At 47.3% G+C, this 25,401-nt stretch overlaps 1 protein-coding gene across 1 annotated transcript in view; it reads left to right on the top strand.

Annotated features, from left to right (window-relative positions):
• Positions 1-25,401, top strand: part of CSMD2 (CUB and Sushi multiple domains 2) — a 239,970-nt gene that overhangs the window by 126,203 nt on the left and 88,366 nt on the right. Inside the window, exons 13-21 of the mRNA XM_026043490.1 lie at positions 1,508-1,690; positions 10,212-10,538; positions 11,892-12,086; positions 13,720-13,858; positions 14,786-14,973; positions 15,349-15,537; positions 15,761-15,877; positions 20,698-20,913; positions 23,615-23,803. Of these exons, the coding sequence (XP_025899275.1) occupies positions 1,508-1,690; positions 10,212-10,538; positions 11,892-12,086; positions 13,720-13,858; positions 14,786-14,973; positions 15,349-15,537; positions 15,761-15,877; positions 20,698-20,913; positions 23,615-23,803 (1,743 nt within the window). The remainder of the gene's footprint in view (positions 1-1,507; positions 1,691-10,211; positions 10,539-11,891; positions 12,087-13,719; positions 13,859-14,785; positions 14,974-15,348; positions 15,538-15,760; positions 15,878-20,697; positions 20,914-23,614; positions 23,804-25,401) is intronic.

Raw genomic sequence — 25,401 nt, forward strand, 5'->3', positions numbered from 1 at the left:
GCTCACACAGCGATCACGTGCACGATGCCAAATGTGAGCTCTAATCCTTCAGTTCTCCCTAATTCYTAGACCTGTGGTTGTGCTGCTTGTCTGCAGAGAGATGGCCCGGGTTCCTGCGGTGTGATGAGCGAGGACTGTGGGCACTTGGGCTAAAAAGCTTTACTGCATTCCCTGGAAGAGCCCCTGCCCATGGAGGACCGTGTCTGCCTGCTGCCCGAGGTGCTTCTGCTCCTCAAGCTCCCAGCAGCGTGGGGCTGTGTCTTGATCCCCTCAGCTCGCACTGCTGCATGCTTAAAACATGTATTTTCAGAGTTTGCTTTTGGTTCTTGAGTTTTGAAACTCCATTTTTTTACCATAATTTACATTATTTGTCTCCTACTCTGCTTGCGGAGTAGCGAACGGTTCAGTGTGACTTCTCTATCCAGCCTGTTTTATTTGGGCCCTCATAGGCAAGTACAAATCTTCAACATTTGGATTTTCAGACTCTGCAGGAAAGTATTTAAATCTTGGCAAACTGTTCTTACTGGCAGGCAGAAAAATAAACCTAATTCAGGAAAACTTTTCTATTAATATTCATTTATGTTAAATTATTGTTGGGACCCTTCATTACCTGCCAGTGACTTCTTAGTTCAAGATGCACGTAGCAGTAACAGAAATGAGGTGCCTTGTCGTGACTTCTATTCAAAATACACCTGTATCTAAATTGCCTGGAGTCAGCATAATAATGAGGTGCTTGTTGTTATTCAAACCAAATTGGAATATTAGATGGATTCATGCAAATTTGGGATTATGCAGTTTTCCTCCGTAAAGAAAATGTCATAAAAGAAGTTTCCACTTTTGTGGTAGAAATTGAAAACTTGGGGAAAAGACAGTGAGGATGATCTTAGATGATGGGGATAAAAACTAAAGAAAGTAGAAGATGAGATGAATGTGGAGCAGATGAATAGTGCTGGAGCACGGAGGCAGCTGCAGAGGAGGCAAGTTTTGTAGCTAATAATGATACAGAGAGAGGGGCTCTTTGGAAACGGAATTGTAGGAMGCAGAAGATAAGGGAAGATTGTGTTCAGGATTTGCTTGAAGTCAAAATACATGCGCTGGGAGACATGAACGGGATGTTTCCATGCAAGGAGGCCGCCTTTGGATCTACCTGGAGAAATCAATATGGAAATAGGGCTACCAGGGAGAAGCACCAACCAGGCAACCCAAGCTGGGTGCCGTAACAGTGTCCCCTTTCCCAGGGCTGGTCCCTGTAAGGATCCCAGGGAATTGCATGCAGCACTTGTGCCTGGTGACCAGGTGCATTTTCATTCTCCAGAACTTGGTGCYAGTCCATTCTGGACCTAAAATACCAGTTCTCGCATCAATTCCACATAAGAAATTCTTGCTTTTCTTGCTTTTCTTTCCTTGAGGAGCAGCTGGAGAAATAGGCTGCTCCCCAGCACGTGGTGGCCGCGTGGCGCCGGCGGCTGCGGAGGCCGGGCCCAGCTTGTGCTTTGCTTTCTTGCAGAGATCGACCAGGGGAGCTGCGGCGACCCCGGCGTGCCGGCCTACGGCAGGAGGGAAGGCTCCACGTTCCGCCACGGCGACAGCCTGCGCTTCGAGTGCCAGCCCGCCTTCGAGCTCAAGGGCCAGAGAACCATCACCTGCCAAAAGAGCAGCCAGTGGTCTGCTCAGAAACCAGTCTGTGTTTGTAAGTGGGAGAGCGCAGGGCTCCGAGACGCTGTGGGGGTGTGCTGAGGTGGCAGCTGGGGTGTTGGGACCCCCCGGGATGGGGCAAGGCTGTCGTGGGGGGCGGCGGCGGCCGGCTGCAGTTGGGGCCCTCCGGAGAAGGGGACACGTGGCGGGAGCAGCACCCAGCGTGGCGGGCCTGGCCTGCCGTGTGCCCCTGGCCTACCGGGTGCCCCCTCGGCTCTCCTCGCCTTTGGGTTTAGGCTCATTTCAGAAAGAAAGCAGAATATTTTTCTGTGCAGCAAAGGAGGCCTGGGTGCAAAAGAATAAATTGGAAATACATTGAGCTTGATGCTATTTTGGGCCATTTAATTTTCTTTTGTTATCTGACAATACTCAGGCTCCCTGCTACCAGACCTTGATATTTAATTTGTTGTGCAAGATCTGAGCAGGAGGGTGTCGCAGACTTGGGAGTGACCAAGGCAAATTTCCAGAGGTGTAAATTGGAGTTGGGTGCCCAGTCCTCACGGGGTTTAATTGCCAAGTGTCCTTTGGAGATGCTCCCTTAACTCGTGGCATTGGGCAACCTGAACGTATGTAGTGGTTGAACCATTGCTCAGGATCTGTGTTGTATTTGAACATCACCAAAGCTCATGAAATCATGTCTCTTTTCCCTAATTAATGTTGAGCAAACTCTTTTCTTTCTGTCTCATCTCTGCTTAGTTGGATATGCTAAATTCCATGTCTTCAAAGAGATGCTGTGCTCTAATGGAGTGAGACCAAGCCTAGCAGGAAAATAGGAAAGAAAAAAATAAATTGAGCAACAGACAGAGGACAAAAGTGTGGGGAAGATGGCTGGAGAGAACACAGAAATGTTCATATGATGAATTGAATATTCACTGTGCTACTATATATACCATTATTAGGTACTCTACTAAAAAGTGCTTGTTTGTAGCAGAGTAGGGTTTTGTCTGTAGCAAAGACACTGCAGTTTGGAAGTAAGTAAGTAAACCTGTTCAGCATTGAGTCTGGGTTCCTGGGAAGTTGGGTGTACAAGGTTTAGGGTCTCTACACCGGCAACTTACAGGATAATACTGGAAAAACAGTTTCAAATAAGGGCCTTTCTCTTCAAACTGTTACTTAAGCTCTGAACATTCATGTACAAAGCAAGTAAATGATGAAAACTGAGTTTTCCTGGTTATCTTTGAAATGGAAAGTGTTAGACCATTTCTGTGCTAAGCTTCAGAAACTTGTTCCTTTCCAGAAATTCAAATGCATTTGTAGAAAGCTGATGATTTGGTCAAGGTTGTTCGTGACAGTTGGCAGTGAGGCTGAGTGGGGTGATTTGGTCACAGTCTTCTTAGAACAGAAGCTTAAGTTATTTTCAATAAAAAAGGGTTTATTTTTTTCTGTAGGTAAATACAGAACAGGGGCATCAAATTCCACCAATGATCACCTCATCCCACCAATGACCACAAGTGTATGTGAAGCATAGCCCAGGCATTTTTAATTTTCATGATCCTCTGTTTTCTGTGGCTTCCAACGTTGGATGTTAATGAATCAATAAGGCAACACAGGAAAGTAGTGCAGGAAGTATTTCATAACCCTCTGTACTCTTCACTCCCCTGCTTGGGTTTGGTTATTCTGGACAGCATCATATTAGCGTGCATGATGCAGAAGAGATGACGTGACAAAACGTGTAACTTGGCGTGAAATTTATATTGGGGTTAGCAACAACTCTGTAAATGTTGGGAGACCATTAAATATATTGGGCATCAGGTGGAAAAATAAGGTAACCTGATTTATGTGCAGCTTGTTGGAATATGCAAACAATTCTGTGCTTCTGATTCTGGTTACAAATGTGTGACAAATGCAGAAAGAGATTAAACAGTGCGCTATGGCATCCTGAGCAAATGATTTATGAGCAGACAGTATTTATTGTGGAGAATTCATTTCCTGGGGCCTCGATGATGAAGCAAAACAAACCATTTAAGTAATGCATCTGCTTATTGCAACGGGTTCTTAATTTGTGACCGTCTGTGCCTTCATGATAACGGACCTCCCATCTCCATCCTCCTTGTTGTCACGGTACCCCTGACCCATCAGGGTGGTGAGCACATGGGACGCTTGAGAAACTTGGCCAGGCCCTCTTGATGCACATCTTCTGGCAACCCCTTGCTGAGCAAGGTGTCCCCAGCCTTGCTGTGTGTGTTTAGATTCTCTGTGATAATCTGAGGTACTTGAAACAACATCCTTGGAGCTTAGGAACCTGTGATTCTAGATGGGTAATGCAGTTTTCCTTCTGCACGTGTGCTTTGAGCTGTTGTGGTGTCTGCTGTATGGTTGGGTACCAGGGATGCCTGGGTGCAGAAGACTTCTCATTCTGTAGCACCTCCTGCTGCTCAAACCAGTCTTGTAGTTAACTGTTGTTCACTCTGGCGTTTGTGAATTTACAGAATTGTAATATCAGTCAAAGGTAATGCCGTTCTCATAACCCAGCATAACCACAGTCATTGCTTTCTTACAGAGTCATCAGTTTTCTGGAAGAGTCTGAGGAGGACAACAGGGGCTTAGGAAGTGCCTTGTGGAGAAGTGCTACCTAAGGGAAACAACTGTGCTGCTTAGATGAAGTTTATACCCTGATAGTAGAAACTGGTAACCAATATGATAACCAAATTGAAGTCTGCAGTTWCCTGTGGCTGAGCAGATTAAGTTCTCAAAGCTTGTGGCCCCCTCCAGCAGCACCTCATCCCTTTCCTCCTCCTCAGCTCCCAGACCTCAGCCTTTGACATGCGCCAAACAATTATTTTATACGATAAATAATTCTGGACTAAACCATCACAACAGCGTATGTCCCTTGCAGCCCGTCTCACCGAATAAAGGCAAAATTTGTACCTGTTCTAACCATCCCCTGCAAGTTACTCTGGGAGGGTCATTTCTGAAACCAGCTTGTTTTTTGATATTATTAGTTCTTAGATTTGTGAAATTTAAGGTTTTTGGACCCGTCAAGTGTKTTAAAGGTAAATAAAGCTTAGTAAAACAAAACAGCACCTTGGTTTGGGTTGCAATGCATCGAGTAAGGGAGATGGCTGAGGAACTGCTCTTTGTGCATTGAGCTGGGGTATCTGCTCGATGTGGGATGACGGGAACTTGGAGAGGGTGGAGGATGGACATGTACAGCCACGTGTGCTTCTGTTTTATTTGCTCATTTCAATAGAGGAGTTGCATTTAGGTCGTGCTTTCTCAGGGCACTTCTGGAGTCTTCCAGAGCTCACTTCCCTTGCTCTGAAATACACTGTAAGGTTCGTTGTGTCGCTGTGGTCTCTGATCTTGCGTGAAGACTTCCATTAGTTTCCAGTAGCTTTGGCATATCGTTGTCATTATCTTTATTTGTGTTTCAGACCTGCTTAGAGCCGTAGTTATGCAGAAGGTTGCCGTGTACAGAGCAGAAGACCGTATCCCAATATCTCCATTTCAGTGGAGACCTCATTAAACTGTGTGTTTCCGTTCCTGGCTTTGGAGCAGCACTGTTCTCTCCTCCCTTCTTGGTCGCTTTGCCGTCACAAGGGCAGGTTCTCTCATCAGCAGCTCAGCTCACAGTCGCTGTGACCTGCGTTCGTGCTGTCAGAGCGGCCGGGTGGCCGTGGGTCCTGGAGCACCGGCAGTGGGATATTTGGAACAGGGCGTTCGCTGATGGATGCCTTGGAGTTTGTTCCATGCAGGTCTCCTGTCCTTCCATGTAGATATGCTCCACTAGCACCCTCCTCTTTGGAGGCTTATTTTTCCAGTTCCAAACATCTGTTTTTCTTCAAAATCTGCATAAAATMTCCCTCAGTTTTCTCTTTTTTTTTTCTCTTGTGATAATTGCTCTTCTTTGTTAATCCCGTATTTGTCTGTTATACCTAGGGAATAATGTTGGCTACAGGACYGGTTCAGAGCTGAGCAGCTCACTGTCTGTGAGTGCTGCCTGGTGCAAATCTGCAGGATTAGGAGCCAGAAGTGCAAAGCACGGTGGATGTTTTCCCTGCAATGTACTCCACAGAACCATGTAATTTTGTATCCCTTGACAAGTTTTTAATTTAGCTCTAAATTAACCTGCCAATTGGTCATTATTTTCTTTCTTTCTTTACTTTTCTTCTTTCTCTGCCCACTATTCACAGCGACCTATGAACCTCCTCCCTGTGAAGAGTAATTTGGAGAACAGTGTGTCTTTTGATACAAGCATGGAACAAAACAGCTTGTCTTCTTTAAAGATAATAGATTTTTTAGCAGTGAGATTAGTTAACCCATGGAGCAGTGTACTGAAGACAGTGAGGGCTTCTCCAGATGTTAMCATTTAGAAATTATAATTGGATATCCCTTCCTGAAGAGGATTTCCTAGTCTGTGTTAAGCAGGTGGCTGGATGGGGTGTTCAAAATGATCCCTGRTTGTCCATTAGAGATTCCAGAAAGCTTCTTGTTAAATGAATTGAGATTTTTTTTTTCAATACAATACTTTTAAGACTTCTAAACTGCAATAGAGAGGCTCCTGTTCTTCCACTGACAAAAAAGTGATACCATGTTTTCCTCATATTGCTTCCCCTTTATTAGTAAGTCTTCTTTTTGCAGTGCTGATGGAAGATGTTCCTCCCTCCTCCTGCAAATGCATTTTCTTTCAGCTATAACATGATGTTGTTTACCTGCTTACAAGTGCAGTTGCTTTCTGGGGACTTTTGCAAGTATAGGGATTGCATTAATTCTTACTTCCAAGCCGTTTTGCTGCTTGGTGTCTTTGTAAAAGACTGATATAACGTCCTGTGGAAGCACAGCTGCTCTGCCAGGCCAGTCTGAAAAGGGATTTAGCAGCGCTGAGTGCAGCCTGCCAGGCCCTGCGAGGCAGCCAGGGGAGCTCTGCTGTTGGGCAGACAGCAGAAAATGGCTCTTTTCCTGCTGCCACCGGTTCCAGGGTTGAGGGGGTTGGTGCATTTGTGAGCTCCAAGTAGAGACGTGTGTCTGTCGTGACCCGTTAACATCTTTGCTTGCCCTTGACCTGAGATGGGCTCAAACAAGTAAACCAGTGCTGAAGTGCTCCTTATCCTCAGCTTCTCCCCTGAGCTGCAGAGACCCAGAGAAGCAAATTAAATGAAGCAGGGATTACCATGATCTCTCAATGCCTAAGGGATTTGTAGCTTTTGTTAACAACCTTGTTTCATGGTTGCAGCTGTGTAAGACCATTCTGCTCTTAAAATTAAGCAGGCCACTTCCCTTCCAAGTCCTTGTTCTGCATTACAGCCTCAGTTCATCAAAGCGCTGAGATTTAAATGTTTGCTTAAGTGCTGGGCTGGGCAAGGAAGCACTTAAGTACTTTCTCAATTAAAGAGGTGGTGTTATAATTGCCCCCTTGCTCTCCCTAGCCATTCTTGGTATAGCGCCCATGAAATTTTCCATTTCTGTGACTTCTGGGTGTTACAGGCCTGTGAACTAGTCCCTTCTGCCCTTCTTGGAGAGGTGTTGAGCAGCAGTGCTCCAGTTCTGCTCCCACGGGGCCTTGCCCCCAGCAGCAATYCGGGCGCCTTCCCGTGCAGCATTCCTCCGTTCATTTGTCCCGTTTTGGTTGGCATCYGTGTCTGAGAGGAGCTGAGGTTTATCTGGCTCGATGAGGAGCCCATCTCCTCCTCGGTGTCACTTGGTCCCCGAGTTCGTCAGCAGTTGTAGAACCAGGAAAATGAGGATATCCTGGTGAGCTGCTCGGCCCCACCGAAGCCCTTGTCCCTCAGCAGCAGTGAGGGGCTTGGGGAGGTCTCTGGCCCTGGTGTTAGAGGCTGTGGGAAGAAGCATATCCAAAAATGGGAGAGAAGTCATGATTTTATTGTTTCTATGGAGACTGAAATTACTAGAGTGACTCCTTGCTTTGTTTTCAGCTCTGAGCGTGCTGCCTGTCCCATTCCCATGCACTGCAGGTATGTTCTCTCCCCAGTTTCAGCCCTGGTTTTTCATGCGCAGGAAGAGCAAAGGTGACGTGTCTGGGGAGAGCATGTTCCTCCAAGGAGGCTTGAGACTYTGTGCGTGGAGGCAGGAGCTGCTGAAGGCGGACAAAAGGAAAGAGCAGCAAGTTGGGCTTTCGCTAGGTGAATGCAGAACTAGCTCCTGGCTGCAAACGCAGGCTCAGRCAGCTGTGCTGGAGCAGAACAACAGTCCAGCTGCCCATTCCTGTTGGTCGCGGGCATCAGTGCTGGGACGATGGGACACTTGACTTTACAGGACAAGCCATGAGCTGTTCCCTCACTGTTTTCCTGCTCCAACTAAAAACAAATTCTTACTAATGTTTGTGAAGACTGGTTAAATATCTTGCGTTCCTCMTGTAATGATGTGTCTCGTTGGCTCTTCTGGGTACTCCACTGGTTCTGCGGACTTCTGTTGTGATTTATCCCGTTGTATTTGATAAAAGCATTTTTCTTGCTGCTTTGCATTATTTGATCAATAATAATTATCGACAGCGATTGCTTCATACCCATRCACATAGTAGAATGACTTCTTGTAACATTTAAGAATAACCATAATATTTAATTCAGTGGCCTAGCTTTGAGGCTTTCAAGTTAGGTATATTCCTAATGCAGGGGCCCGGGCTGCTGCATTGACCCCTGTGTCTGGTGGTTGTGTTTGCAGTGACCGCTGGCTCCTCGGGCCGCTTTCCTCCGCGCCATGTGTGACATCCATCTGCCACGCAGCATGAGAAGGACAATGCTCAGCTGTCTGTCACCTTTTTAGTTCAACTGTTCTCTCRTATTTCTCTAATCTACCACTTTTATAAAACCACAGGAGGTGCCTGTCTCCGGTGAGGCACCTCCTGCTTCCATTTCTCTGTGTGCGAATGTATTTGTTTCCTAGGCAGGTTGTACCAAAATGTATTTGACAACATCCCTTGATACTTTTGTGCCTAGTAAAGAGCTAAAATCCTGAGGATGTTCCGCGGTTTCTGTCTTTAAACCGACTGTGCAGCGCGTAGCCTTGATAAAGTCTGGCAACGTCTGTCTCGGTGGATCTGAAACCAATGAGTGTTGAAGCTAAAGGAAGACAGAAAATAACAGAGGGCCGGTGAATGTTGAACCAAATAATTGTATAAATGCCRAAGTAAAACCAGTCTCAGCTTACTTGTAGTGTCTTTTGGCAGAAATTAGATTGTACAGATGCTACTCCGAGCATGTGTTGGGTGCGTGGTGGGGAGATGAGTAGACCATGCGTGCTTAAAGCATCAAAAGCGCCRTGTAGGTACCACTTAGATGGTAGCCTTGTTTCTGAAACTAATGGACCTTGTCAGCTGAAATACAGTATATATTGAAAACCCTTGAGAGCCAAAGATTTGTTCCCTATGCACTTTTCCCCTCAACTTSATTTTAAGACCACTTTTAATTATGTTCCTGAGAATGATGGTCTAGTTTGACACCTCTTCTTGGCGCCATGCTAGCGCAGCAAAGTCAGTGATTTATTTGTAAAGGGAAAGGGAGCTGACCGAGTGCTCAAGCTGCAGATTGCAGCCGGCCARATCACAGTGGAGAGGCCCGAGAAGGTTCTCCTGCTGTCACTGCACAGAACAGCAATGTTGCTTTCAAAMCCAAATATTAATATGCATTTTTCAGGACTCATATGGCACAGGCCTAAACAGCTGCCCAAGAAGATGGACAAAGATGCAGATTGGCTCACAGCTCCTTCTCAAAGAAGCTGACAATTTATAGCCATATCATATAAATACCTAATGCACAGTAAGGATATTCTGTGTATGAGGAGTGTTTCTAAATTCAATGGGACTGCCCATGTGCACAGTTGTGTCTGTTGAGCTTGAGCGAAAATGGCTTTTAGCAAATAAATTTTAAAAAAGTGCAGATTTGTGCATGGTTTTTAACTCCACACAAGTCTGCACTGCCTGCAAAAGCATCTCAGCAATTTATCTAGTGCTTGAGATTCAATAACTTGGACACTGTTAAAACAGAGAAACCTGGAGCTCAGCGTGAAGCAAGCTGAGTTATTTGTCACATCCAGTTTTTAGGCTGTGCTGAATTCTAGCCACCACAGAAAACAGCGTTGATGCTAAAGCCAGCTTGCTTCATGCTAATTTTATTGTGCGCTAGCTGCAGTCCCATTTCAGTTGCACTGGTGTCTGTGCAGCCTTTCTCTTAGTGATTGGCAGCAGAATTCACCTGCACAGCACCAAATTCCCACCTGAGTGACAGTCTCTATATTAAAACTGTACAAATATCTATACATAGGTATGGATGTACAGCTTTATAAGAGGGGCAGTACTCTGCTGGACTGGAAAACTGCAACTTGGCCATAATTGGAAACTGGAGAGTTCTTTGAAGGCGCTTCTTCCCTTTGCAAACAAATCACTGACAGCCAGCAGTGAATGGAGCACTGAGACCTTCCTTTCTTTAATTGTCTTTGAGAAGCAAAGTGATTGTGAATTTGCGGGAATTATGCAGCTCCAGGGATAAGAGGGAGGGGGGAACATGATAGATCAGCTTGTAGGAGCACTGTGCTGCATGATTGATGGTGATTTCTCATTGCAGTTTCCTGCTTTTTCAACTTCACCACCCCGTCTGGGATTGTGCTGTCACCAAATTACCCTGAGGAATACGGGAGCAGCTTGCACTGTGTTTGGTTAATTATAGCTAAACCTGAAAGCCGAATTCACTTGGCTTTCAATGATTTTGATGTGGAGCCTCAGTTTGATTTCCTAGCCGTGAAGGATGGTGGGACTGCAGAGTCTCCGGTGCTGGGGACCTTCTCAGGAAACCAGATCCCCTCTTCCCTGACGAGCAGTGGTCACGTTGCCAGGCTGGAGTTCCAGACCGACCACTCCATGGAGAAAAGAGGCTTCAATATAACATTCACTAGTAAGTGCAGAATCTTCTCTTTTGGCTTGCACTTCAAGCTCCAATTTCTTCTCAGGAAAAAAAAACAGACAAGGATCTAATCTCACTGAAATCAATGCAAATCCAGAGCATGTCTTAGTATCAGGGAAATTGCTTTGTATTTGCAGTTGGGTGATTAAGCTAAAAAACACCCAGTGATTTTAAGCGGAGAGYTTGTTGCACAAGTTTTTCTTTAACTGTGCAGTTTAGTTATGCAGTGGTGACAGGTACTATTTGTCCCTAGATTATCTGTGCTTGGTGCAGYTAGGATGTCTACCCTCAGATCTAGCACCAGCTTGCTGTGACACAAGCTTTCTGCTTCCCCAGCCTGTGTCGTCTTTCTGCCCATGGAGGTGAGGATCCTTTGTGGGCTTCTTGATGCAGGTTGTGAGGTGCTTTTAGATCGTGGATGGYTGTTTTAATCAGCCATCATTTACTGACATGCGAAGGTATACAAAGCCTTSAGAATTGGTATAGAAATATCTCATAAGTATTGAAACTTCCATGGATATATTTGGCTTCTTGTAAGTCCAATCTTCAAATCTCAAAGTGAATGCTATRGTAATTTTATCCTTGCATTGTCATATAATGTTTTAAAGGGCTTTATTAAAGCTATTCAGCAGAAATGATAAATGACTTTATTATAACAGCCTTTAGTGGCACAGCTAAATTAATAGCCTTTCTAGTTATGATTGCAAATCTGCTATTTTTTTTTAAAAAAGAGGTCTTGAGAAATAATTTGCCACACTCCAGTGAGCTGAGGTCTCATCAGATGAAGTGGCTTCTGTGTGGTAGTATCACATACCCGGGGTTAAGTTCTAGAGCCTATAAATTAGGAGGAGAAACCTTATGCAGAAAGCTGGTGGGTGCTCTGCAGGATCAGCCTRTGGAATGTTAAATACCTGTGGTGGGAGCTGTGGTCTGTCCCCAAAGACCACATTTTTAGGCTTAATTTTCTGCCTGTGTAAATGACTCTTTAAGTACACATGGGTTAATCTGTTTGACTGCTTGAAGTACTGAAAGGGAACCCCTGAGCCCTGGTCAGACACCTCGCTGTCCTTTCCTTTGCAATTGAGGTATGAGGCAGGAGACCACGTTTGCTGCAGGTCAGATACAGGAGCACAAGGAGTGGGTTCGGCAGGTTAGGGAAGGTGTGAAGGCATCATTTCTGCCATGGGCTACCTTGTCTGTGCAACACTAGATTTGCCCCGGTAGTCTCCATAGCAAGGTTGGGAAAATATTATTTAATTCCTAAGTTTGTGGTCCCACATGTTTATTATCTGAGCGGGCAGGAGGAAACCAGGCGCTCAGCATCCTTTCCTCTTTTCCTCCTAGCGTTTAGGCATAACGAATGCCCTGACCCCGGGGTGCCGGTGAACGGCAAGCGCTTCGGTGACAGCCTCCAGCTGGGCAGCTCCGTGTCCTTCCTCTGCGACGAGGGCTTCATCAGGACCCACGGCTCCGAGACCATCACTTGCATCCTCAARGAAGGGAACGTGGTTTGGAACAACGCAGTGCTCAGATGCGAAGGTAACTTYTAATATGCTGCTTTTTGGTCTGCACATGCACTCGTCCTAGCAACTCTTGGGAAAAACAGCAGAACAAGGAAAGGGAGATGCATGGAGATAACTTTTTCAGTCCTGATTTTTGATGTATATATAATATATTATATAATCTTCATATAATAGAAGAAGCAAAAGGTACAGATTGTTACAGTGAAGAGAACAGTGAACTCGTTGCTGCAGAAATTCATACACAGAGTCATCTTCAATGTATTTTTGTCACTGTGGTCCTTCAGTCCCTTTTAATGGATTCTGGCAGTTGAGAACCAGAAATTTTGCCGTTTACAGCTCTTTGCAGCTACAGCTATGAGTTTCCACCCAGAGATGGGGGAAATGGGTTGAATTAGATGCTTTAATACAATTTTCAAAGCTTCTCCTAGTCCTTTAAAGTCTTTAAAGCTTCTATCCTGAAAAACAGAAGTGAAATGAAAAGCACTTGTTAGAAATGAAAAATCTTGCTCTGCCTTCTGTTCTCAGAGAATTGATGCCATGCACTGATATTTACAATTTGAATTACAAATGTACTGTAATACTGAGAAATAATCCTGGTAATTGGTCATCTGTTCTCAAAACAGATCAGCAGAAAGTGCAGGATCTATTCTGTTGTCTTCCAAATTAAAAGCAGATATCCCTTGCACTCAATAACTTTTAACAATAGGAAGTTGGTTTTTATATTCTTGTATAACTTTGCCTTTGAAAGCAGTTGATGATATCTATAGGTTGGATTGGAGTTTCCTTTCCGCTCGCTGGTGGGAGCCTTTAAGTTTATCTCCAGTAGAAAGGAAGCATATCTTAAATAATACACTTTTTATCAGCTTTTATCTTTGAAAGCTTTGATAACCTTATGCCATTAACTTGTGCTGTTCTCTCTGTGATCATAGTGGTTATCTCTTCGACTCACCCCTCAATGCGCACTCAATTACGTGTACATTTTAATTAGCCTTTTTTACAAAGAAGGAAGTATATGGATCTGAAATACTGTGCTTGAAAGAAATTAATGGGAAAGAAGCTCTGAAAAGGAGTTCAAAGAGGGATGGAAGTCCTAACAGGAATTTACAGAACTTTGGGGAAAGAAAGGAGCTTCTTACTCAATATTGCAGATAGGGCTCTAGGATTTTTTAGCTGTGGTCCAACTGATCCAGCGTCCTTTCTCCAGGAAGGATAATAACATTCTTTCAGCTTCCACTGATGGCACGAGGGACTGCAACGTGGAATAAACACCACAATCTCATGGTGTCCCTTGTGGTCAAAAACCATGACTCAATTACCACAGAGGTGAAAGATTTTCGTGCACCTGCAGCTCCTGAAATCCACACTGACCTTGCAGTTTTCTCTTGTTTTATATCTAATAATTATTGTTCCGCTTAGAGCACAAGGTCAAGCGGCCGGCTCTCCCGCAGTTAGGAGAGCAGTTTGCTGCATCTTAACTTTAATCTGAGCTCCGGCTGCTTTCCAGCCAGTGCTGAGTTCAGCTGCTCTCTTTGGTTTTAACCTCCAAGAAACAACAATGCCCAAAAGCTGCCGCGTGGCAGGACGGCGCCGTGCCCAGGGCCGTCCTCCTCGCCCGGTGCCTCTGCCCTGACTTGTTGTCCTCTCCGCAGCGCCCTGCGGGGGCCACCTCACGTCTCCCAGCGGGACCATCCTGTCCCCCGGCTGGCCTGGATTCTACAAGGACTCCCTGAACTGCGCGTGGGTCGTGGAGGCGCAGCCGGGCTACCCCATCAAGATCACGTTCGACAGGTGGTCACTGTGGATGTTGCAGATCGCTGTTCACGGGTTTCACGATTGCTTTCAGTCCTTGCACGCTCGTGAGCTATGGCCGTTCCCCTGGGAGAGGGGATGAACCAACCCTTGTCACTGCTGTATTTTGCATGAGTTTCTCTCTCTTCTTTTTCTCCCAAATTGCTTGCAAGATACTTAAAAAAAAAAAAAAAAGTGGGAAATTATGATTTTCCCTTGTTGTTTTGACTGGTTCCTGTAGATTTGCAGTGTTGTTCTAGACAGAGAGACCTCATTCACCCCTGTGCCCAGTCCAGCAGGGAGGCAGCAGCCAAGAGGGCTTGCCCCGACCCAGGGGTCCTTGGTCTCCTGCCTTCCCTTGGCTTTCACAGCTCGAGCAGGCTGCACCTCTTTGAATGTGGTCTGTATGTTTGAGAATTAATTATTAGAAGGTACTGTTGTTAGTGCTGTCATCCTGGGAACACGTCTGCAGGAYGTGGAGGACAGTTTGCACTTGCACAGTAGATACAGCTCCCGTTTTGGTCCCTCCTAGAACTTGAAGTAGAAACGAGCAGAGAGGCAATAAAGGCTGTGACAGAGAAAGCAACCTCTCCCAAGTGGCAGGAATTGAACCCAATCCATTGCATCAAACCTGTCTTAAGCAGCATAAGAGAGATTCACATAGGGTAAGATACTCGTTGACACAAAGGCCTTACTGCATCAGTAGATGAAGCAAATAAAAGATCAGAAAAAAAGTAAAATGTATGGAAAGGAAATGATTTCTGCRATGCTCAGGCAAGCAAAGATCAAGCAGTAGAACTGGGCCTGTATATTATCGTGTGACCCATGCTGCTTCTAGTCTTTAGGACCCATTCAGAATTACAAGATTAAAAAAAAAAAAATTAAAGATGTCACTTCTTCACAGTCATATTCTTGTGCCCATTTCAGATTTAAAACTGAGGTGAATTATGACACCCTGGAAGTGCGAGACGGCCGGTCCTACTCTTCCCCGTTGATAGGTGTCTATGATGGGACTCAGGTGCCCCAGTTCCTCATCAGYACCAGCAACTTCCTCTACCTCCTCTTCACCACGGACAAAAGCCACTCTGACATAGGCTTTCAGATCCGCTATGAAAGTAAGTGCAGTTATTGCTGTAATTTGGCCTCTCCCGCGGCACAAAGGGCTCAATCAGGTGCCTCTCCCCTTGCAGGCAGGCACCGTTATTACAGGGACGTGTGTGGAGAATGCAAAGCTGGTACAACTCAGCTGCAGCTTCTGCCCTGTGTCTATCTTGATTATTTAGGAGGGGTTATTTTTTATTTTAGCATCTACAGAATGTAATTAATAGAAGGAAGCAGAGTTGATTTCCTGTGTCCATGCCATCCTCGCTCCTTGGGGATCATSAGTAGGATTTAGAGGTTGTAGGAGGAAAGAGCTGATCAGAGGCTGTAAGGGCACCTTGCAGCGGGCTCTGCCRCCGGGTCTCATGCGAGGGGTTTGTTTGCCGCAGCTGTGAAGCTCCAGTCCGACCACTGCTTAGACCCGGGCATTCCTGTAAACGGGCAGCGCCACGGCAATGACTTCTACGTGGGCGCGCTGGTCACCTTCAGCTGCGACTCGGGCTACACCCTGAGCGACAGCGAAGCCCTGGAGTGCGAGCCCAACTTCCAGTGGAGCCGCCCGCTGCCCAGCTGCGAGGGTGAGGAGCGGAGCGGGGAGCGCGCGCGGGACGCGGCCGCACTGCGTGCRCGGGGCAGAGCCTGCAGCTTCCTGCAGCCTTTTCCCTTGGTTTTCCCTTGGTTGACATTCCCTTGGTATGTCAAACACAGCCAGAGCAGCAGTTCTAAAGGATGCGAGAACATCTGCTCAGGGTATCTTCTTTATGATGGGGTTTTAATTCTTTCTGTCTGGTTGTTTTGCAGCTCTGTGTGGCGGTTACATTCGTGGTTCCAGTGGCACCATCCTCTCCCCGGGTTTCCCTGATTTCTACCCCAACAACTTAAACTGTACGTGGACAATAGAAGCGTCACATGGGAAAGGTGAGAAAGCTTTAGCTTCAAGCGAGTTCAGAGGTGGTTTGGGGGCTGGAGAAGGTAGTCTATGGGAGGCCAGTCTCCCTGTGCAAACCAGGAGTTTGTCTTCAAGGCAGTGATGATTGGTGCCAGCAGCCAAACGTGGATTCTGGACAAAATGAAAGGTTTTTTATGGTTGTATCTCACTCCATTTAAAGTGGAGAGAATTAAGAGGGCAAGATGGCTCCAGATTTGAGAGCTGGTGCCCGGAGTTACCCTCAGGCTCAGAAAGAGCTTTGTGACTGTATTCCCYGGAATGTTAGACGATGGTTTGGATGCTCGGTGTCACTAGTAATGCCATCCAAAGGAAGGGAAACAGCCAGCGATGGTACTGCAGAARTATTTGGTACTCAGTTGTACTTTCACCCACATTGTTCTTTGCATCAATRGTCCATTATCTGTATAACATTTTACAGAGGGAAGCATTTAGTAAATCATTTGCAAACATAGGACAGAATTAAGTTTCTTATTTTCCAGCTCTGTCCTAGTTCTGCTGCTCTCATTTGCCTACTAGCTAGAAGCATTGATGTCTTGTCACCAGAGCAGGTCTATTTAGTTGAGTCTCCCAAAAGAGTCCAGTCTTGCATGTCGTGGTGGAAAATTGCCAGATACTGYATCATGGACAATTAGAGTGCAGGTTTTACATGTGAGGATGGGGGATATTTTCCTAATCCAATGAGTATCTGCTTGGGGTGAGCATGAAGGGTTTATGCTCTTTATGTAATTTTATGCTCTCTTATATAACTCTCCCTCTTCAGTCGTACCGGATATCAGCACAATGGGAGCTATCATGAACCAATTTTGCAATACCCATTTGTATTAGAGCATATAAACTTGTCAATGAAGAGCACAGTGCATTAAGGGAACCATCACACGCTGTGAAAAGTATTCTGTTGAGTAGCAGCAATCCACTCTTCATTAATCTGCTCTGCCTCAGACTCAGCTCTTCCGCTGAGACACTGCAGTGTCCTGTTGCTAAGCTAAGCACAACACAGCAAACCAACACTCTTTTATAAAGTATAATTCTGAAGGCGTCTGCTTTTATGCCAACATCAAAAGAAAATCTTCTGACCAAGCTAAGCAAGGCTTCAGGAGAGGTGCATTTTCAAGTAGGGGGGGATGTCTGCACAAGCCCAGGGTTTTTTCCACTGTCCTGTGAAGAATCCTGCTGGGGCCAGTTAAGTAGCACAGGGAACAGCGTGTTGTTTAGAGCGCTTTCATGTGACACAGTTTCAGATTATGCCAAGATTTTGGATCGGAACCATTCTGAAATGGACAAATTTCTTTTTCACACTGAGAAAAGCTTGATACTGAGCACAGTGAGCACAGGCTTTAGTACTCTGAGGTCTCTGAGGAACTCCAGCCTCAGCTCCGAGTACTGAATATTAACAAACCAAACCATGAGCTTATCCGTAAATCTGGCTAATTGTAGCTGTGAGAGTTTTTTAGCCGCTGGGTGTTTCAGCTATTTTTACCTAGCAGGTTTTGCTGGAAAGAGGGAAGAAAAGGTGCAGATGAGATTCTGAGACAAGGAGTTGAGTACTCAAAGCAAGAGACTCATCTGCACCAACGCAAGGAGCCTGTCAGCATCCTTGTGCTTGCCTGGATGTCTGCATCGCTCTCCTCGCCCACTGCTCTTATCAGGGACCTTACTCAGGAGCTGGTTGGGAACCAGCTGCAGCCCATAGGACTGGTGGAGCTGCTGCCCACGTTGCCCAGCGCTTCCCAGCTTCCAGTCGAGCCTCCGCTGGGAGCAGGGGAGTTCCTCCTGCTCCTGGAGCTTCACAGCAGTGGGAGGAGATACAGAGGACCTTATGCAGTTGTTAGAAGCTGGAACATCAGCAAGTTTCATGCCRGAAAACCTCTCCTTCCTTGTCCACATGGTTCAGGCAAGCTGTTTATTTACCAATATCATGAAAGAGGGGCGCACACAAGGAGAGATGTCCTCATCCCTGATGCTGGAGTTTATCTGGGGCTGGGCAGGCGCACAGGCAGGCCCCTTGCATGCTCTTCCTCAGGCAGCAATGGTCTGTTTTCCTCCCTGCCCCGTTTCCTGACCCCCATCTGGAGCGCTGTGCAGTGCCCACCCTTTCCAGCATTGGTGCAGCGTGGCCTCTTGATCCCAAAGCACGACGGAACAGAGTCATCCTGCATGGGTCACAGCAGCAGCCCTCGAGAGCAAGTTTAGTCCCCAGACGACAGGACAGGCCTAGATCAGGCCTCTTTCAGGTCATGGTTCAGCTTCTGCTGAAATACTCAACTAGTGTATTTCTTATGTATTTTTTTCCTCAATGGGGCATCCTACATCTTGACCAGTGTTTTATTCCAGTCCACATCTAACCTGTGAGCTGCCCGTGTGCGAGGGCAGCGGGGCCAAGGGGGAGGCATCCACAGGCTGCCCAGGGAGAAGGRCAGCGCTTGGTACGAACAGGCAGCTCTTCCAGGCTGGGTCCTGGCACCCACGGCATCCAACAAGTCACAACTCTGGAAAAAGTACTTTCCTACAAGCTGAAATGATTCAGCCCAACCTAATTTGTTTCCCTGCTGTGCTGATCTGGTGTCTTGCCTGGCATTTGGAAGCTCCTAATATTATTCTCCCGCTGAAGTCCTCCGGTATGAATGCTGATGACTCCTTTTCCCTATTGACAGCAGGACTCCGGGTTTGACTGATGGATTGATTCGTTATCCATCTGCTGCAGTTTGAGCCACAGATCCGTGATGCTTCCTGTGCCAGTGTCGTTGGCGCGAGGCGCCTGCACACCTCTTTCCTGGGGCTTGACACTGCCAGGGGCAGCTCYTTTCATCTCAGCGTTGCTGAGAGGCTTAGGGACTCATTTTCTTCACTTGCTGAAAGAATTGATAGCCCCACCCCAGTCTTCTGCCTTGATTTTTCTTTCTAAAATCTTACAGCCTTTTTTCCTTTGTCGTCCTTTTTCTTTTCCCTCTATTTTTCAGTRCATTTATTATTCCTGCCCTATTGTATAACCTTTTGGTTGGCTAGTTTGGGCCAAATGTGATGAAAGGGGAGATGTCTAATGTGTCAAACCCCATGAAGAGAGACAGCCCCATCCTGCAAATGCTGCAGCTTGCGTTCGGTGGCAGCAGGAGCCTTCCTCCCTGCTCTGCCACACAGCGCGGAAATCTCCTCCTCACCAAAGCCCCTCGTGAGTCGCTCCCTTCGAGATCTTTGTGAAGTCCTTGCACGTGAGCAGCACGCAAGTCTCCCACAGGAAACAAGGTGGTGGGTACGAGAGCTATTTTTATGCACCTGCAGCTTCTGATCTGCTTCATGGACTAATGGGCTGTACAATTTGGGTTTAAAAGCAGCTGGATTTGAATGGTATTTCACTGCTGAAAAAGAGACTTTGATTTTTAATCTGAGAAATTCTAAATGATTTCTTTTACCTATTATTTTTGTTGTTTCTGGTACAGAGACTAGAAAAACACATTTGCAGAGACATTTTGTGCTACAGTAAATTTCAGAGCAGRGTAAAGGTTTAGTCACAGTCACAAATCCTTTAAAACATACTTGCAATTAGACCTTAGAGCTGAGGTTAGAGGGCCCTTCAGCAGCTCTGCTGCCGGAGCCACGAGATTGGAGTCGTTATGTGCAGAGGGCTGGAGGTTGGGCTCTCCCCTAGGCTTGGGAACCAAATTCCACTCGTGTTCCCCCAGGAGTGGGATTCGGGCACAGGGATGTTATGGCAGTTTCTGAGATTGCCTTTTGCAAAGGTGAGGATATAAATCTACAGTTGATAAACAGAAAGCTTAAAACATTTTGCATTCACTGCATCTCAACAAGTCTTCAAGCCAAAACAGGTTGTAGCTATTTTCTATCAACCTGTACTGCTGGTAAGAATAATAAACATTTGAAAACTTCGCAGTTTCCTTCCTTTCTTCCATTTCATATTTCCCAGAGAGGAACAGCAGAGCTGAAAGAGCGGTGAGCCGCACAAACACYTGCCCGGGAGGGGCACCTGGGTATCAGCAAGGGGCACCAGACTGGGCAGAGATCAAGGGGGAGATGCTTCCTCTGATGCTTATCTGCAGGTTTCCTGTGCTTGCTCTGGAAGCAGCAGAGATGGGATGCAGAGCGACACAGCCCTTGGGTCTCCCCAGGCAAGCAGTATTTGTGGTGTTAATCATTACTTTTAAGCCAAGTAACTTGGTCGCCGCGCCGGGCAGCCCTGCTGCGCCTGCAAAGAGGTAGTGAGCAGCGTACGAGGAGTGAAGAGCAGCTCCAGCACTTGTGCTCGCCCCACRGATGTGATTCCCGGCACGCAGCCCCGTGGAGTCCAGGGGGCTGAGGAGGGCGGCGCAGCGCGAGCCGGGCGCTGGGACCTGCCCCGCGCGCCGCGATCCCTGCGTGAAAGGGGCCACATAAATGCAAAGAGGATTTGCTGCTGCTTCAGCTCGCTAACTTCGTGTCACGGGGCTTCTGATCCAGGAGCCTGCCTCGCTTTTCTCACCGAAAGCTCTTGCTGGCATTTTTGTTGTTGTTTTTCAAAGGCAGAATTATTTTCCAGGGAGTAAGTGTTTCTAATTGCGTTTAAATTCTAGTGTGGAAATCGCCTAGCTTGGAGGCTTTTGCAAAACCTTCAARTACTTACTATTCCATGTCGGTAGGCGTGAAAGATGCTTTTAGTAATCCATTACTCCCTCCTTGCTCATTTACCAGTGCAGGAACCTCGGGCTCCGTTACAGGGAGAGGAGCGGGAGTGGCTCCGGAGCCAGGGTGCTGCAGAAACGCCTCTGAGGAGACCTGTCCCTCTTGTTCCTTCCCACAGGGGTGTTCTTCACCTTCCACACCTTCCACCTGGAGAACGGCCACGACTACCTGCTCATCACCGAGAACAGCAGCTTCGCGCAGCCCCTGAAGCAGCTCACGGGCTCCCGGCTGCCGGCCCCGTTCAGCGCGGGGCTCTTCGGAAACTTCTCCGCGCAAATTCGCTTCATCTCGGACTTCTCCATGTCCTACGAGGGTTTCAACATCACCTTTTCTGGTAAGCTCAGAGTGGACAGAGATGTCATTTTTGCGTTTCCTTCCCACATCAATGCAAGTCTTGGAAATCCTTTTCTGACAATGCAGTGCATGGGATTGAGGTTGCTGGCTACACCTCGATAATCACCCTAGTAGTGCTCTACCATTAAACCATTGTGTCCCTAGAAATGCTCTCTTTGCAGATTCCATACTGACAGGAGTAGCAATTTTGTCTGCCTTAAGTCCTAGCAGATAACAAAAGCTGAWCAGTATTTGTTCCCCAAATACCTCTTCTAAATACAAGTATTTTTATGTGTTGCTGTTGGTATTGCACTCATTTTTTGAGTGCTTCCTTCTGATTGTTAATTTTTCTTGGACTTTCAATCTCTGGGAGTCCAGCAGGAATGAACATGACTCTGTAATAACATTTTTCTTGTCTATCAGCCAAGCACAGAACCCACTGGAATTAAATACCACAGCAAAGGTGTTTATTGCCCTCTCACCTACTCATTTTTTTTGCCCTGGACATGGTTTCTTCTTGCATTTCCTTGGGGTATGTCATTCCTCTTCCATTTACATTTCTCCCTCCTGTGTTTACCAGAGGAATATGTCTGCAGTAGGTACAGCATTTCCCGTGCCATGACGGGAGGCTGTGACAGATGGGATCTTTTGGAATGCAGCTTTGAGCAATCTGGACTTCTTGGATAAAGGAGAACAGCAGCGCTGGTCACTCCCGTTGTCCGTCTGGTCTCCTCGTTTCTTTTTCTTTTGGACGCCAGCAGCCGCTCAGCAAACTGCTCCCCCAGCGACCCAGCCTCTGCAGACCCGGTGTCTGGAGGGCATCGAGGCCAGCAGGGTTTGCTTAGGGCAGCTCTTGGGCCTCATGCTGTATCCTGCCCCATGTCCCACAGGTGCTGCCTCCTGCATGGCAGCAATTCCCCCCTTCCCTGCCCGCTCTGCCAGGGATGCTCGGGCTGAGCACGAGCCCTGAGGAGAGGCACTCCTGCCCTGAGCTTTCTGTGGAGCCGCAGGGCTGGGAGCAGGACCAGGGAGGGGATTTGGTCTCACATTTTGAGGCAAGAATGGAGCCAAGGTCTCTAAGGTTCAGTCCTGCCCTGACTAAACTAACCCGTTTGCTCTGCTGGCTCCGGCTGTTTGCTACTGTACAAAATAGTGGTGTCTTCGCGTGAAGTTCCAGATCCTCTGAATTTGCAAGTGAAGAGTCACTGTAAGCATGGTACATTTGGAGAGAGACTCGTGTAATGGCACATTTGCGATGCAAAATAGATCTCACGCTTGCAAATAAACACTTTACTTGCATAATCTCTGCCTGAAGAGTGCAAGTGCAAGGTGTTTCGTGTCCTTTAACCTGAGTTCCTACAAATAACTGCTAAAGTGTTTGCCTGTGCACACRAATCAGCAAACTATTGCCTGAGTACCCCAAAAAGCTGCTCAGTAAAACAGACACTTAACAAATAGAAACTTAACCACACTCTTGCTCCTCTTGGCTGTGTCTAACCTGCCTTGTCCTGAGGGCAAGAGCTGCAAGTTCTGCCTGCTGATGTGGAAGGGAAACGACTGCTCTTTAGTGCCGAGCTCAATGCTGATGTGCTGCCTCTGCAACGGACAGAGCTGTTGCCATAGATGCAGATAAAACCTGCTCTGCTCAAAGCACTGGCTTCACATACCTTTGTTCTGGCCTCTGAAGTCAGAGATTCACATAGAGACCCTGCAGAAGCTAGTTGGACGATTTTCTGTTAACTTAGACTTTGATGGGGGAAAATGGCCTTTTGCCTTAAAAAAACATACTGAATTGTAAATTATTTTCAGTGTTTTTAGAGACTACTTTCTTTTTTTCTTTGAGAGAGAAGAAAATGGAAGCCGGTTATATTTTCAGTTTCCTGCTGATTYGTGTGTATCTACTTTGTACTTGGCAGTTCTGTTATTTTTCAAAAGCTAACCCTCAAAAGAGGTTTCCTTCAAAATGTTTTGTGGCCAGAGACATTTGGCTATTAGCCATGATGCTACATGACCTTTTGTTAGCAACTTAAATATTCTCCTGCATTCCCGAGCAGGATGCTCTGTGCATTCATTTTCAGGATTAGTAACGTAGAGGCAGCAGAAATCCCACTCGGATCAATCTGTCTTCATTTGACTGTAGCAGACAGCAGACCTGTGAGCGTGCTGAAGGGGGCTCTTTTATGACAATTTTAAAAGCCAAGTCCAGTATAAGGAAGTAAATAATACATTCTTGGTTCCCCAAGGCGTGTTTTTCTCTTTTTCTCCTTTTTTATTTTCCCTTTTCAAGTTGCAAAGTGCGTGGCAGCTTAGTCACCTGTCAGGATTCGCCCTGCACAGCTGGGTGAATTTAATTGCTTTCTAATATCGTTAGCACCAGGCTCAGGGGAGAGGATGACAAATTTTCGTCGCTTTTTGTCACCACTGATGTCACTCTCTTATTTGTCCAACAGAGGTGTCAGAAAATGGGATCTGTTGTGCTTTGGTTTAAATCCAGATCCTGGTGACACCCAAGTGCTGTGTCTTTAGAGCCAAAAGTGGCTGGTCTCCATGGCTCGAGCAGGAGGCACCTCCTGGGTGGGAGCAGGACCTGAGCTGCAGCGGGTGGGACCCCAGCGCACCCTCCTCCTCCTCCTCCTCGGGGCCAGGGCCTGGAGCCCTCGCTGGTGTCCCCGGGCTCAGGCAGCGCCGCTTGTCCCCTGCAGAGTACGAGCTGGAGCCGTGCGACGAGCCGGAGGTGCCGGCCTACAGCATCCGCAAGGGGCTGCAGTTCGGCGTGGGCGACGCGCTCACCTTCTCCTGCTTCCCGGGGTACCGGCTGGAGGGCGCCGCGCGCATCACCTGCCTGGGCGGCCGGCGCCGGGTGTGGAGTTCGCCTCTGCCAAGGTGTGTTGGTAGGTGGTCACGTGCTTTCATTTTGCTTGGTTCACTAGTGCGCTGTGCAGGACGGGTTCGGCGGGCAGCGGCCCTGCGGGGTGTCCCCACGGGGAGGCTGCGGGGTGCTGGCGAGAGGGAGCTGTCCCCAGCCCCCGGCATCGCCCGCGCTGGAGAAGCCCGAGCGGTGGGAGACCCAGCGTCACTTTGGGGCTGTTTTCTGTAAACCAGCCTTTTAGGGCTGTCCTTCCTTCCAGGGAGAGTGCTTTCAAACTTAAWGGTCTGGATGCAAAAGCTGCTTCTGGATGGGCAGTCCTAAGCAGTGCAAACGTGGCTTTAATGGGGAGGACTCTGGGACGCAGAGCCTCAGGCTCCTGCTTTTCTTCACCCTCCAGAGGTTCCTTTCTTAGACCTYTTACATGCTGTCCCCAAACCATTGCAGGTCCTCTTTGCAGCCACTCTAGCAATTATTCATACTAAACAGTAATTCAAGAAATAGAGGAGAAGAAAAGGTCATTTGCAAGAGCGAGCATGTTTCTTCCTCTTGTTCCTCATGCACATGGGCGATAGTTTTGTCTGACCAAGGTCTGCAGAACATCCTCCTTTGCCCACAAAATCCCCTGCAAGCCTAACGGTCACTATAAAAGAGCAAAAGCAGTAACGTGCTACAGCAGGAAAGGAGGAAGGATATTGCTAATTCCTCAGGTCTTTGGGAAAGGAAAATTGAGTGCATTTTTGTTGTGTAGTTTAGTTRCTAGGAGAACAGTCTATCTTGCTGTTGGGTTGCTTACCTATACCATCAGGAAGGATTAATTTGGACCAGGTTCCCTGCCTTTTTGCACTCTAGCAAGCCCTACTAGGAGGATGTTCCTCGGTGGTAGTGGTAACCTTTGAGGGCTGTTTTAAAGACGGTGTCGCAGCAAGAGCTGCGCTGCCTTCTCGGTGTGCTGAGCTCTGCTTTTGAGTCCTGTCATACTGAGTGCATTTCCTGGCACTGTTTAATGCCTAGGTCAGAGGGTCGCGTCATCCTGCTGTGACAAGTAGTCTCTGCAGGGCATGAACAATAATCACAATGCAGAGGAAGCTAATCAGAGGAGTAGGAATCAGAAAGGAATTGTAGCACAGCTTTAAATTCGATGTTCAGAAATCATCCCTGAGCAGGCGCGGTGCCTTCCGTTTGCCCAGCGCTCTGCTGCSTTGGGTTTTGAATTAGCATGTGTGGCGATGTGCACAAAGCCCCGGTGACAGGGTGACAGCCCGTGCCAACATGCACRGCCAGCTCCCTGCTAGCCCTTCTGCAAAGGGTACAGAGGGGAATTCGAGACGTGCCCGTGAAAACCAAGGGAGATGTACTTGTTTTTGCCAGCCAACCCAGGCACTTTGTATTCAATTCCTGTCCTCCARATGGACCTAGAGAAAAATGGGAGAGCGTTGGCTCCTTTGAGCAGCCTCTCTCCAGGGTCAGTCGTTGCCTCCTTCAGCCCCGATCCCCAGTGGTCCTGCCCRCAGCGTCCTCCTGGGATAACCCACACGCTGAGGGGACAGTCACGCTTTCCATGCGTGGTGAGAAGGCAGCAGGGAATGACCTCTGCCATGTTTCCACTGTGCCCGTGTGCTG

The sequence above is a fragment of the Nothoprocta perdicaria genome, unplaced genomic scaffold (assembly GCF_003342845.1).
Source record: "Nothoprocta perdicaria isolate Ctin4 unplaced genomic scaffold, notPer1 scaffold_33, whole genome shotgun sequence".
NCBI classification, from domain to species: Eukaryota; Metazoa; Chordata; class Aves; order Tinamiformes; family Tinamidae; genus Nothoprocta; species Nothoprocta perdicaria.